The sequence below is a fragment of the Penicillium diatomitis genome (assembly GCF_028827545.1).
Source record: "Penicillium diatomitis strain IBT 30728 chromosome Unknown utg000001l_segment0_segment0, whole genome shotgun sequence".
In the NCBI taxonomy this organism is placed as follows: Eukaryota; Fungi; Ascomycota; class Eurotiomycetes; order Eurotiales; family Aspergillaceae; genus Penicillium; species Penicillium diatomitis.
Genome location: NW_026623173.1, coordinates 2,903,664 through 2,918,295, shown reverse-complemented (window position 1 = coordinate 2,918,295; position 14,632 = coordinate 2,903,664). Strand labels below are relative to the sequence as shown.

Below are 14,632 nucleotides of genomic sequence, written 5' to 3'. Positions count from 1 at the left end.
CTGGGGAGGACGAACGGGTCTGGATATTTGAAAAGACTCTCATGGTGACGTACCCACCGAGGTTGCGACTCCCGCATACCTTACTCTTCCATGTTTGGAGAAATACACCAAGTAGGCTTGCTCGGATCACTAGCGTGCGCAGGAGAAGCTCGGGTGCTGTTAATGTAATCCCCGAATGCTAGATACCCACGAAGGAGTCTTTCCTGATAACTAACTAGACTTCAGGAATTACTCATCCAAAAGTCCACTGCGACAAGACAGGGCACTTATCGCGAGCCAGGCCACACCGCGACACATAGCAACATGAAAGATGCAAGCCAACTGCAACCTTGGATTGGAGTGAGCTTGGTCAGAGCTACTTGGAACATTGCGCATTCCTCGCGCGAAATGTGTAAAACTAAAATAGCCCGTGTTTACTAAACTCGAACGTATCCCGTCCCGACAACTCCACCAGCGTGGCCGGAAAAACGAGGTCTCCCTTAATGTTCCACTAAGCAGCGCAAGACCGTCAAGCGACGGAATCAACACCAGGTAAAACAGAGCCTGGTGCAAGCCCAAAGTTGCGCCTGTGCCCACTGCTCATGAGCTTCCTGTTTCCACGGACAATGCTCCGAAGAAGCGCCGCACATGTTTCAATGTCCGGGAAGACCAGATAAAGTGCCGTCTTCCTTGGTTCCTTCGATACTCCTGACTTTTTGCCGATGAACTCAATCGCTTTCCCCACAAGCCATCTGAGTCCAGTAGGCTTGGAAGACCCACGTAAACACGCCTTCCCTGCCACAATTGCATCATCGTTCGTCCGGACCGCTGATTATGCGCAGCAAGCGCTTCTGACCCTGGCAATGCACGATCGATCGAGCGATCGGTCTGGCCCAGTCGTTCCCGAGATGCGGATCTTGAGGCGCCCTGGTCGATATAGGCAGGGTAAAAAGATCATATTACAGGAGAACCGCCCCAATGGTTTCTCCTCGAAGGATTGGCGGCGTATGGGGGGTCCCAGCAAACGGCAGATCTGGTCGGAGGTTTACATGTGTAATGCCGAAATGGTTGTCGCCGGGGATTGGAATGATCGTCAATCACCTGGGCTTTCCTTAAGGGCCTACACTCCCGCCACATGAATGCACACGTCGGACTAAATTGATCGATCACTGATCCGCGCAAATGGAGGCTCCTGAGATCCTCAACGTACGTCCGCACAAGCCTGGGTCTGTGAGATCCTACTCACCCACTATTGTCCTCGACGACGCGGCACTGGAGGCCGAGATGTACAGAAAGGGCATGAGACAGGAATTGGATGACGAGCCCAATGATATTCACCAGACGGTCGAGGAGCATATTCGGCAGCTCAATTTGGGCCTGGACGATCGGTAGGCGATACTTTGCGGCAAGCAATGATTGTAAACGCGCGAACAACATCAGCTGACCACGTCTCAATTGTCTCTTTATAACGACAGGCCTTCCAGCGCACTCAGCGCGCGACTGTCTAATAAAGCCTTGCGCCCGGACCCTGAACTTCCTCTCCTCCAAGCGACAAATCCTTACGACGGCACCGATCAGTTACTCCCTGTACCAGAGGAAGATGAAGCCGAAGGCTCCTACGACCTCGTCGCACCATATGAAGAAGATCCGGCTCCACGCCACACCCTCGAGCGCCAGGCGGACTTGATGTTCTCCAGAGAGCATATGGTGGCCATTCTCAATAGTCCACGCTATTTAGCCCAATTTCGCGAATTTCTCATCTCCGAGCGACCAAAGTCACTCCATACCCTTATTTACTACTTGAACGCGCGCAAGGCCTTGAAAGCGCTACACTACGCCAATGCACTGGTCCGCCTCTCGGTCGATGTGCCCACGGCAGGCATCGACACGGCCAAAGAGCCCGTAGGACTCACGACAAATCCAGCCCTCGAAGCGCGCGTTGAGCGCGCACTCGATGCCCTCACGGCGGAAGAGTTGCCCGCATTTATCACGTCGAATTGCATCAATGTCACCGGCAAGGTTGTTGAGGAACGGATACGCGGGACACTCCCCGACAAATTTCAAGGCACGGCCGATCAGCTCGCAGAGGTGTTTTGTCTAACTGATCCCTCTCGGCCGGATAATCCGATCATCTTTGCCTCTGCAGGTATGGATTCTCGTTTACTCAATTCAGCACCGACACATCCATGACAGGCATGCTTACTGTAGACATAGAGTTTCACCGTGCGACGCAATATGGAATGGACTATGTGCTAGGGCGCAATTGCCGTTTTTTGCAAGGACCCAACACCAATCCTAACAGTGTCCGGCGAATTCGCGAAAGCGTCGCGGCAGGCCGTCACCACTCGGAATTATTTCTTAACTAGTGGGTTGACCATGGCAACCTGGCCCTCGAATCGATGTGTGCGACTAACCTGTAATTATTATCCCAGTCGCCGTGATGGCTCGCCTTTTATGAATCTACTTCAAACAGCCCCGCTCTGCGATAGCAAGGGCAATATCCGCTATTTCATCGGCGCCCAGATCGACGTATCCGGTCTCACCATGGAAGGTGCCCAGATGGAATCCTTCCAGAGCCTCCAAGGCGAAAATGATGCGCCAGAGAACGATCACGCCAGCCTACGGTCATCAAAGACGCCCTCGACAAACAGAGCCTCATCAACGCACAAAGCGCCTGCAACGAAGAAGACCGAGTTCCAAGAACTAGGCGAGCTGTTCAGCCCCAGAGAGTTGCAGACTGTACACGATCACGGCGGCAAATTATTCCATCCATCTGTGGACCACCTCAACGGCGGGAATGGCCGACTCTGGCTGCAAAGTCCTGGAGAGGAGAGCGAGATGCGCTTCCCGGGCTCCGGGAACTCTCCCGGATCTAACCCAAGCGGCTCCTTGACTGGCGTGTATAAAAACGTGAGTAACTTGGCAAATCCAAATCACCCGGGGGATTTGTCTCAATGCGGCGTAAAGCGAAGAAAGAAAACCGCGCAGAGGCCGAGTCAATACTAACGATCCATCACCAGTACCTCCTTGTCCGACCCTACCCATCCCTCCGTATCCTATTCACCTCACCTTCCCTCCAAATACCCGGCATGCTGCAATCGTCCTTCCTGGCCCGCATCGGCGATTCAAACGAAAAGCGCGAAAGTATCCTCCACGCCATGATGACCGGTCGTAGTGTGACGGCCCGCATCAAATGGGTCACTCGCTTCAGCGACCAGGGTCGATATCGGTGGATCCATTGTACCCCGTTACTCGCGAATAATCGCGAAGTGGGCGTTTGGATGGTTGTGGTCATCGATGACAGGGATGAAGAATTAGTGAGGTGGAGGGGGAACTGGCCGCGGGCGTGATATGTAATGGCTGGGATGTCCTACGTTTTGAAGTCACCGTTCGTCGTCTTTGGAATTCTTGGTGAGCGTTTGTTTGTTTTTGGGGGGAGGGGGGTTGCGGATCGTAGCGGGAATAGGATGATAATAAGGAGGTGTACTCTGTACAGTACAGAATTGATGTAATTCATAATCGTGAGCGCCTGGAACCTGTCTACACAAGCTGGAGAGGACTACCTCGCACCAAAAGTCCCGATATAAACCTGCGATTTCTGATATGAAAAATCCCAATAAGCAAGTTTATCATCCTAGCCATGAGATGCAAATCAGAAGTTTACTCATACGATAGTAGACAGTCAACAAGTTTCCAGAGTTTCTCTTTGTTCGAAGGATAATACCACTTGTATTGAGCGAGGCTCTCAGGAGAGCGTCAGCTGAAAAGGTAGAACTTCAACGGTCAAGATCAAAAGGACGCGGACGTAAGTCTGGAGGCGTAAACACTTGATGATACATCGACAGGTGGAACACGTCAAGGGCCCAGGCGAAAGGAATAGAAGAAGCGGTTCGCAAGAACAAACAAAAAAAAAGACTTTGGGCACAGAGACGCATAGTCCGGGGCAAAAGGCCGTATACATTGAGACATGAGTGGAGCGGTGGAGGTGCAGGTGCAAGGACGACAAGGCGGACAACAACAGAAGAAGGCGGATCGAGACCGATTACAATGGACATAGAGACGCGCAAACCGATGAAAATGGAAAATTGGAGAAAAGGGGTCAAAAAGAAAGTTTGGAATGATGAGGGGGTACACAGTAGACTTTGACTTGAACTCGATCGCTGAGACGAAAATAAGCGTGGCGAAACTGAGATGCTTCATGCTTCACGCTTGATGCTTGAGGTCGGATCCGGACAAGGGGGTTTCACAACGATGTCACATGATCGGTTTGGTCTATTCTTCGTACTTGATCACGAAGGAGCTTTTGGACACGTCCGAGTCGCTCATGTTTGCTTCCTTGTCCTTGAGTTTGGGAGTTTCAAAGATCTGCGCCACCTCTTCGAGAGACCGCCCTTGGGTCTCGGGGAAGAAGAAGTAGACCAGGGCGATGACAACAACGAGACAGCCGACATAGATACTGAAGTATCGCCAGCGAAGTGCCGCAAACGCAACTGGATTGACGTACTGATTGAAGAAGCAGGCCAGGGAATCGGTGGTGAGGGTGACGGCCAGACCCTTTGCCCGAAGCTGGAACGGTAGAATCTCGGCCGGGTATGCGATGAACAGAGGCATATATGCAAAGTCGAAGGCGGCGTTGAAACAGAAGAGCAGGGGCACAACGGCAATACCCGCTTGGATGATGTGCATTTGTGAAAAGATACCACTCATGACGGTGGCCGCCGCTAGGAAGATGATCATGACAGAGGTCGCACCCAGCCAAAGAGTTCGTCGCCCGACTCGATTGGATAGACTGGCACCAGACACGGCGAAGATCAGGTTCCAGAACTGAAGACTGATATTGACGGCGGCTTCGTGAACAGCATTGGTGATGCCGACTGAAGCGAGGATGGGCGGAAGATAATAAGACGTGACACCTGAAGAGGGCCGACAGAGTCAATGTGAGGATTCTGAAATTGCGACAACGTGGAATCGCAGAGTACGCAACTTACCATTACCAGTCCATTCCTGCATGAAACCCAGAAGAATACAGATGACGAGGCGGTGGATATCACCCCGGGTCTTGAAAAAGGCACTCCACTGAGAGGCCGCTTTCTGATCCGCCTCTGCGTGAATGCTTGCGCAGATTTGATCGTATTCCTCTTGGACCATCTCATTGTGAATATCTCCATTGCCGTGGTATCGAGTGAGCATGGCCAAAGCTTCTCCTTGTCGGTTCTTCGAAACCAACCATCTTGGGCTCTCTGGAATGATCAAAAGAGCCACCAGTTGCAGACTCGGATACAACACCTGCAGCAGACATGGAACTCTCCAGGACCAACTGTTGTCGATGGTCAGAGTCCCAAAAGCAATCGCAGCCGCTGTGATTGACCCACAAAACCAGACCGAATTATAAAGACCGGTCAGAGTTGGCCGTTGGCTGGGATAAGCTGTCTCGGCGATCAATAGCGGTGCTGCTGTTTGGGAAAAGGCCACACCAGAGCCTGTCAGGACACGAGCCGCGAAAAACACCCAGGGGTGCTTGACTGCTGTCTGGATAATCGATGCAATGATGCATAATGTGGATCCGATCAGGACGGCCTTCTTTCGGCCCAATTTATCGGCAGCATAGGCAGCAGGAACGAAGGTAAGAAAAGCTCCCAGGGAGACGGCAGCAATCACAAGACCCTCTGCACTGGAGCTGAGGACACTGAGAAATTCGGTGACTATATCTCGTTGGTCAGCTGTAGCTCCTTGATATACTCAAGTGGCTCAAAGATCCTATATCGGTTCTGGGTACGGGGGAGGGGTCTTACACTGAGGAAGAACAAGTAAGCTGTTGATCTGGCTGGCGTTATATCCCGATGTCGCCGACGCCGAGAGCATCATAACAATACCCAGGTTGAGTCGCCGCAATCCATGATTGACTGGCGCTTTGGACGACATGATGTGGTCGAGTTTGTCGGACGGTCTTCCTTCGTCTGTCTTTCCCTTGTCGGAGGCAAACAAAAATAAGAGGAGGGATGAAACTTGATATCACAGCAGGTGTCAAGTAAGCTTTATTTGATGTTCAAAGCTCAGCGGACAATTTTCTCATTTGGTTCGGACAATTGTCAGCTCTACACATTCCTCACGACTGACTTAATGCCGATCCCACCCACTAGGGTCACACTTCGTCGTCGAGTGGGTTGGAATGTAGGGAGAGAGTCTCCCACAACCCAATCATACTCGATGCTGAAGCATCGGAAGTTCGTTGTAGCAAATAGCTAGCTTTTGGCAATGCAAGGACCAAGCAAGCTCAGAGCTCTATTTTGAGGAGATAGCACCCAGAGACTGGAGCTGATCAGCATCCGCCCACTGCCCGGTGCCCGGCAGCTGCTGCATCCACGTTAAGAAAAAGGAGCCCTGGTGACGCAATTCTCTGAAGTAGCTAAGACTCCCCCCCCCCCCCTTTTTTTCTCTTTTTCTTTTGTCAACGACAAAAAGAAATTCAAGAATTGGGCTCTTTTGCTTGAAAATGCCTTGAATCAAGGTCTGCGGACCAATCGATGAGTGGGCTCTCGTGCAGGCATCAACTCGATTTACCTGTATGATTTGTTGAGCTTCAAGCAGATCCCGCGACTTCAGTGCTACTTTGTCAGACCTCAGCTCCCATCTCCACTCGTACCCTTCATGACTTGGACGTCCAAGCTCCTCTTGCTCCCGTCCTGGGCTGCATATGAAAATAGGTGCGGAGATTTTTTTCCACATTCCTCTACGCGTGTCGCTGCATGTCCTTATTTTAGTCGCTTGATCTGGGCCCAAGGAAAGCCGCTTTATCCGCCGCGGGTGAGTAGCTACTTGGTGTGCATCGGATTCTGCACGATTCATGATTCATGTTTTTTTTTTTTTCTGGGAGGGGGATGCGACAAAGTGACAAAATGACAATATGCCCAGAGAAAGAAATCACACGGTTCTTGCGCTCAACAGCCGGGCCTAAGTTGCCAAATCTATTATATCTACTTTAGGCAGGGCACAAATCGACAACCGGAACGTAGGTTTTGTCATTATGATGGCGAACGGTAATGGAACAGCAAAGTTAGCGTCGGGTCCTGAGTAGAATTTTCTAGCAGAGGGATATACTCCATATCGTTGCATGTAGGGCCCAGAACTTGGATTCCGGGTATCCATCTCGCCACAGGAAAGTCAGCCAAACCCCTCGACGGATGAATAGCAGTGGAGTGATTCGATGAATTGATTCTACTAGTCCTAGCTGGAGCTGGAGGGTTAACCACAAGAAGAAGTCCCGGACGGCCAGCCACCTACGTTGAAAGTATAAGAATTGCTCTGTGTTACGAGACTTGTAGCCGCAGGCGAGGATGGAGCTTCCGAAAGATGACATTCAAGTTTTGGTTTTCTACATCCAATGGTGCTTTGTGGTCTTTTCTGAGATGATTGTTGATGAAAGCTCATAACATGGAGATGGAAGGGTGGGCATTTTCGTATCATTGCTGGTGTTTACTGGCTTTGCATCGATATGGGCGGACCGATTCAAGTCCCGGGATGATCCATGGATGGATCTCGGCTTGTTGAGCCGCAACGGATATACAGTTGTGTATATCAGCGCGTTCATCTGGGGACAACCTCCTTTGATAAGCACCTGTCTTTTACCTTTCCAAAACGTTCGAAAGAAAAAAAGAATGTAGACAGCTTTGCATCACAAAGTCCAATCTCATTTTACTCAAGCGAGATGGGGTTTATCGCGGACTCGACGATCTGAAATTATGGATGCGAGTCACTATGCATCAAGTCTATCTGTTCGGGTATAGAACTACCTTGAGGTAACTTTTTAGCATTTCGAGGGGTTGACACCGGCCCGTACCTAGCAAGGTAAAGGAGATCAATCCTCGGAAACTCCTAGGAGGAACACAAATCTAGTGAATACCCTGAAAAGAACGGCTTGAGGTCGTGACACCATCTTCTACTATGGTAACCCATTCATTTTGGGGGTTGAATATGACGAAAACAACATCCGATGACCTGACCGTGAGTTTCGAATCTGCACCTTTACATATATATGGCCAACAGGAGCGGACGACTAACGGAGTCCAGTGTAACCGATGAGATGCAAGTCCCCATCTGTCAAAGTACTTCTGCAGTGGCTGTATCCATCAATGGGCCATGACACCGACCGGTAGAAGGAGATGGGGTTGGAGATCAGTAGTGGTGAATGATCTACAAAGTAAGGTTGCTGATGCTCTCTGGGTGCCGACGGCGCAGGCCCGATTGGCGCATTCAAGTGCCGTTGTCTGTGCACCGTCCTGGTGGATCAATCAGGCCGAGAGGCGCCAAAAGGCAATATGTACATCAATCCTGGCATGTCCGCGCAGCGCGCTCGGCAGGATCCGATCGTGACATGGCTTTTTGATATGGGGATCAGAGGTCTACGTCTCTGTTTTGGAAGGTATTTTTTTGGGGTATTCTGATTGAACGTGAATTTAACAAAAAAGAAAGCGAAAGCCGCTGGGACCTTCTATTGACAAAGTCTAGTTTTTCTCTCATCCTGGAAACACCCAAGTACTACTAGTAACCATAGAGCACCTGAGTCATGAAGCCGATCTCATGACTGATCCCTATGTCCTCTTATCGATATCTCATGAATCACGTTACTGTACAATCAGTATTTCCATATTTCCAAGTGGATTCACGACCGTCGTACAATGTCGAGTCATTGACCTTACCCGGCAGTCCAAGCAACCGAACATCCTTTCCATTCAAGTGACCTAGCAACATTGGAGCTCACTTTACGCCGCGACACCCCCGGTCTTGAATCCACCCACGCACCAACATCCCATATTCGACAATAGCCGAAAGTCAAACAAAGCTCCTTCTTCAGCACTGGAGTCTGCCGATTTCTCATCCACGGAAATGACAACCCGATTTCGTACCCTCGAAGCGTCATTTGCCGCGGATGTAACCTCCCCGCAAGGACCCAGCCCTGTTTCTAACCTGGGGATCCCATGGCACTCTTTCTTAGTCACGACGACGGAGGCCGTAGCCACCGGATATGCTTGGCTGGGTTTACTCAGGACTCGGCATTCTTTGCGTCAGAGGAGTTGGACCAGCGTGATGGGGATTCGTCGCGGAGGTGGTACTGAGCCTAGCCGGTGTTCAGATAGAAGCTCGTTGAATCGTAAGCCTTGGATACTTACTTAGTTTCTCCGGAGAGCAGTGTTTCCACTCACTCGTTTCCCCAGTCCTCCAGTCTAGTGACCAACCTCTGACATAACGAACCTCTTGCATGACCTACATCCATTTGTCATCTGCAGGGCCCGTAACCTGAGCTAGTAGCTCCGTGGAGGATCACCACGGACCCGAGTTCATCCTCCGTATCACCAGACGTAGGAATGGTGTACGAGTAATGCAGAACAATGTCCCTGGCCCTAGCTAGGTATAGACCCTCAGATGAAGATGATCCCCCCACGCGGTCACATTCACGGAACCCCAACGAGAAAAAGAAAAGACAACAGCGTCGTACTTTGGTCCATACCCAGAACAATGCCTCGTCCCCTTGACTTGGAGAGAAGTGGGAGGGATAGCGTTGACCACGGCCCACATAAAGGGCGAAGAATGCGGATGGCGCTCTCCGGCTTTCCGCCTCAGGAGTCTGGGCTTGAGGGAGAAAGCTCGAAAGGGGGCGCAACAGACCGTCTTGGAGGCTCGAAAGATGGCATCATGTGATCGGGGTCCCTTCAGGTACATTTACCTTGGTGATCTGGATGGTCCTCCCATGGTCCCCCTCCTTTCTGTCTGAATGATGATGCGTAGCGCAGTCGGAGTGATCCAGCGAGTCCTGATTTTCAGCGGGGAGAGGAAAATCTGCAGGACCTTGTGTACTCGTGATGGACCAGGTGTCGTTGTATGCACGCCGCACAGAAGAGCAAGGCACCGATCTAGGGCAGGTAGGAAGTAGTCGCTACTGATCTGCCTATCTACAGAACTGCTGCCCAGGCTGGTGGTAGGTACCCCCGATCTCATTCCTCGTGGACTTCGCCACGAGGATTTGGAGCTCAGCTTGAAGAATGGAGGGGTGACATCACTTACATTCTGGTCCAAGCTCTCTTCAAGGCGGAATCTATATCCATGGTGGAGGTGATGGGTGAAAAGGACTCAGTCGGCGGGCACGGGCTCTTGGACGGCGTGGACGGTCATGGAGAGGGCCATGATGTTCTGAACTTCTGATCCCAGGAGGTATCTTTACTCTTCGGCAGACCATCGAATGACATCGATTCCAGTTGTGTAGGCCGTATGAAGTATACCAGTCAAGTCGGGCTTGGACTATGGAGGTCTCGCCTGACTCCACCTCCTCATCCGGCAACGCCTCTAACATATCTCCTCTCAGCTCTAAGATCCCATGACCAGAGAGACCGGATCACGCAAGGAAGGAGAAAACCAAGGGTCCACCCCCAGAGATGAATTCAAATTCAACCCTCATATTCAATCGAGATCCACAAAGCCCAGTGCCCGTTAAGTGCCCCGTCACCAACCTTAAGCCCCGTGCCGGGACCCGGACTATCGGGTTGAAATCTGGGGAATCTGGGCTGCCAATGGCTCTCTCTCCACTAAGACAATGTCCACATTCACACTGCATTCACATCAGAGTTCTCCACATTCAGTGGTTCCCCCCCCCCCCCCCTCTGCCAATTGGTTTTGTCAATTCAATTCTCCGGTGGTTTCCACTCAGCGTCCGAGAATAGATCTGGGGGGAAGGGGGCGTGATGTTGATCTTTTCATCAAGTTTGGTACTGTTTGTAGTTCCTGGTCAATTTAGCCGAGATCATGAGGTTGAGCTTTTGATGCTCCACTCATACTCGGATCCGATATCCTCGAGACAGTAAAATAGCTCCCCTCCATTTTGATCAAACTCTCCACGTTCTAAAGACAACAGACCTCCTTCCAGCCTGAGGGTATACCGGGGCTCCTCCAATGGGATGGGATCATCATCTCCAGACGAATCTCGTGACTCGCACCGGCTACAATATGCAAAACGTTCACAGGAGAGAGGTATTTCGATTGAATCGCTTCTTCATATTGCATAGCCTCCAGCTTGCATTCCAGCACGGGTAGGTGATCCCCTCGGATTCACCACAACATAGAATGTGTATGCAGTGCTGCTGATATCTATATAGGATCCACTTCGAAGATGGAACATGTTTCCGGGCCGTTGAAAAGTAGAGGTGCGCCATGATCAAGTTCTTGTAGTTTTTTCTCATACTTGAAGGATGGAGGGTCCAAAAGGCGTAATGGCTGGAGGTGCTTCCATTGAGGCCAGGCATCGGTAGCGAGCGGGTGCCACCTGACTTTTTAGGTTGGGTTCTGGGTAGCGCACATGGTAGAAGGTCTCATCGCTATCGTGTGAAGAGTGGAAAAAAAAAACGTTATGAGCAGCAAGAAGAAGTGATCAGGAGACTGATTGGTAGATCCATTAGATCTGGTATCCTAATAAATGGAAAAAGCGAGCCCATTCCAAAAGTCAATAACGCCCTGGTAACATGACATGGCTTGCTAAAGTGCAGAATAGAAGAAAACGAAAACGAGGACTCAACAGAAGGTTCTAAATAAACATGAAGCAAAAAAGCAAGAGATGTCGGTCTATAAACAGCCAAAAAAAGGAAAAAAAGGAAAACCTTGAGAATTGGGAGGGTATCGAGAACATCACTCAATATCGAGGGAGAATTTAGGAACGGAAAAGGTGACATTCTCGGCAGAGTTGTAAGCTTCGGTGCCGAATTGGAAGATGCCCATGTAGTCGGAGCTAGATGGGTAGACATCACCCTTTAGCGTGTAGAGGTCGGTGATGAGAGGGTAGATGTCTCCGGTGAAATTCTGCGTCGAGGGATTCGCAAGCCAGGTAAGGACGTTTAGAGTGCCGGCTCGGTTGGTGTTTTTGCCGACGTAGAGATCACTATCAAAGCCAAGACGGCCGGGTGTTAGAACCGGTTTTCAATGCACACTCGTGCGGCTGATTCCCGCGGCTCCCCCAGCTTCACGCTCAGAGGGGATTCCGCCGCGATGTTCAGGCGGCAGACTTACAAATTGACTCCGTTGACGGTCTTGGTTTTGACAACTCCCTGGGCCTCCCCGATCACCTGTGCCGACGCCTTGTTGAAACGAGCAAACCAAACCATGACTTCGTATTGAGCCAGGGAACTGTTTTGGGCAATGGTCTTATCCGAGTCGAAGAACATATCGATGGCCACATTGGCAGCCACCCCACTAGCGGCGAGGGCACTCTCGTCGGTTGTCGACGAGACTTCATTGCCGACAGCATAATTCCATGCCAGATCCATGTCCACCTTGGACATTTTGCCTAGTTCAAGCGGTAAAACCTTGTCCACCATGATGTTGGGGTAAGCGTGCACCGGCTGGGGTCCAGGAGCCGGGTCGAATTGCCAAGTCACGGAGAAACCTGGAGCGGAGTATTGGGTTGGGTACGTCTGGTTATCGAAGGTCGTGACCTGATCGTGGGGACAGAACTCGTCAGTTTACCAGATGGTTTGCAATTGATCGAGAGCACTCCCAACCCTTGTGCTTCAACTTACATTGACACAGAGTCCCCCCGCTGTTTGACCAGATATCAGACCCCATTGATTGGGATTGACTATATCGAAAGGTCAGCCATGACTATTCTCCTTCGACGCCGACCTGGTCTCCGTATAGGCAATCCAGTTGACAGCTGCGCGGGAGTCCACGCACGACAAGCCACAGGACTGCTGCCACGGGAGCGTTGGGTTGGGATATCACTCACATGTGTACAGCTGACCATCCTTTGCCGGGGGTGAAATGCCATAGAATTGCTGGCAATACTGGGTGTTCGTGACGCCATTGTCCGTCGTTGAGCTACCGCCCCCGGAGCCTCCGCCGGTGCTATCGTGACCACCACCACCACCGGCGCCGGCGCCAGCATTTGACCCGTCGCCGTTAAAGAGAGGTTTTTGCCCGGTTGCTGATCGATGTGCGTCGATGCCTAGGAGTGCTCCCAGTGATCCTCCAATGGGAATGGCCAGCAAGACCGTGTTGACGACTAATCGCATCGCCATTTTTCTCTGCTTGTTGTATGTGGGATACTCAACGGTCAAGGTGGAGAGAGAGAGGGAGAGAGAGATGCCACTTGAGTGGGAAGAATACAAAGTCCGAGGACGAACCGATCAGGTGCTGCAAGAAGCGATATCGAGATGGTAAGAGAGGGTTGAATCGGGTAGCCGTGGAGGGATTGAACCGAATCGGTATGACAGACAAGCAGTGTGAAGAAACCAAAAGAGAGCAAATTCGACGCAATGCCAGGTCTGCAAAATGCGGAGACTCGCCAGCGTTGTCTTGCGGAGCACGCTCAAGGTCAGTCAACCCAAGCAGTTCAGGTCTTTGGTACTCGGAGCTCTTGGGGGAACCGGAAAAACCTCAGGATGCCGTCCTCAGTCCTTACTCCTTGGGAGTTCGTAGTCGTACTGGGTCCGTGGGTGGACTCTCTACATAATTCGTATCCTGTTTGGGTACTGTTGTAGGTGTCTGACTACCTCTTCACCAAGTTCACTTACCAAGCGATACAGAATTGTGATTACAACATCAAGTCTGGTTGAAACATGTGACTGGTTGGACCAGTCAACTGAGATAAAAAAAAGGCAGACCTGATCCTGATCCAAGCCCACTGATTCAACGAGGTCTCAGTCTCACATCTGTTCTCCAATTCGAGTCTTCCGATTGCGCGCAAAAGGCCGGGTCCGAACGACGCCCTGGCGGCGACCACGGAATCCCGATGGATCCCCCATGAGAGTAGCTTGATCATTGGCGCGCCGGTCACCAGGGCGCCATCCCCGATCCAGCGGTCTCGGCTGCTTCGCGGCCCCGTCCGCTTGCAGGCTGTCGAGAAGAAGAGGGTGGAGGGAGGAGAGGTACCGGGCGCATGAGATAATGGAAATTCAGGTGGACTTTTGGACCGTTCACACTCGGTGCCTGGTGCCAGTTCCATGGAGATCGGTCGAGTCAAGTGAGCGGCTGGGCGCCTGGGATGCGATGGGTGGAGACTGGAAGTGGATCCTCACAGTGGAGAGGGGTGGATGCGACGCAATGGGACTGTGGGACGCCACACTGGGGATACCATCCATAACCGGTACCCAAGGGCTAGGAACTAGGCAGTTACTACCTTAGAAGGTAAGGTAGTAATAGATGAACAACACTCAACAGGCAACACTCACCACTGACCACTGAGTACGCCCGACAGTCATACACGCATAAGCAAATGAGTGTGATTGTACCTCCAGAGTATCGTTGCCCACCCATCATACCCCAGACCGATTCACACACGGTGCGACGGTGGGACTAGGCACTAAGGCTGGGAAGAGGCCTTACGCAGCGCGTCCATATTACCTTACAGAGTTTAGTACTCAGCTGAGTCAATAGTCAACAGTCACTACTCAGTAATAGTGGTAGCTGAGTACAGGTAGACTCACTAGTAGACTCTGTGGACTCAGTACTACTAAGTGTAGGTCCCCCTGCATCCAGTGCAGTAGCGCGAGTCTATTTGTAGCTTGTACATACGCCGTCAAATGGGCTAAGAGGGTCTTGGAGGCGCTTGGAGGGCTTGGATGGCTTGGGGGGCTCGGACCAGAAGGGTGCCTTGCGGATGCGGGATCCATGACTG

At 51.4% G+C, this 14,632-nt stretch overlaps 3 protein-coding genes across 3 annotated transcripts; 1 reads left to right on the top strand and 2 right to left on the bottom strand.

Moving 5' to 3' along the window:
• Window positions 1-1,161: 1,161 nt before the first annotated feature.
• Window positions 1,162-3,329, top strand: N7539_000808 (uncharacterized protein; the record flags this gene model as incomplete). The annotated part of the gene is made up of 5 exons (XM_056930412.1): window positions 1,162-1,367; window positions 1,455-2,125; window positions 2,194-2,344; window positions 2,412-2,889; window positions 3,000-3,329. 5 exons carry the CDS (start codon window positions 1,162-1,164, stop codon window positions 3,327-3,329), a joined length of 1,836 nt encoding a protein of 611 aa, XP_056794705.1.
• A 922-nt stretch (window positions 3,330-4,251) lies between these two features.
• N7539_000807 (uncharacterized protein) lies at window positions 4,252-5,901 on the bottom strand (the record flags this gene model as incomplete). The annotated part of the gene is made up of 3 exons (XM_056930411.1): window positions 4,252-4,892; window positions 4,968-5,681; window positions 5,772-5,901. 3 exons carry the CDS (start codon window positions 5,899-5,901, stop codon window positions 4,252-4,254), a joined length of 1,485 nt encoding a protein of 494 aa, XP_056794704.1.
• A 5,748-nt stretch (window positions 5,902-11,649) lies between these two features.
• N7539_000806 (glycoside hydrolase family 12 protein) lies at window positions 11,650-13,034 on the bottom strand (the record flags this gene model as incomplete). The annotated part of the gene is made up of 4 exons (XM_056930410.1): window positions 11,650-11,899; window positions 12,028-12,452; window positions 12,537-12,595; window positions 12,743-13,034. The coding sequence occupies 4 exons, from the start codon at window positions 13,032-13,034 to the stop codon at window positions 11,650-11,652; spliced, it is 1,026 nt and encodes a 341-aa protein (XP_056794703.1).
• Between the last annotated feature and the right edge of the window lie 1,598 nt (window positions 13,035-14,632).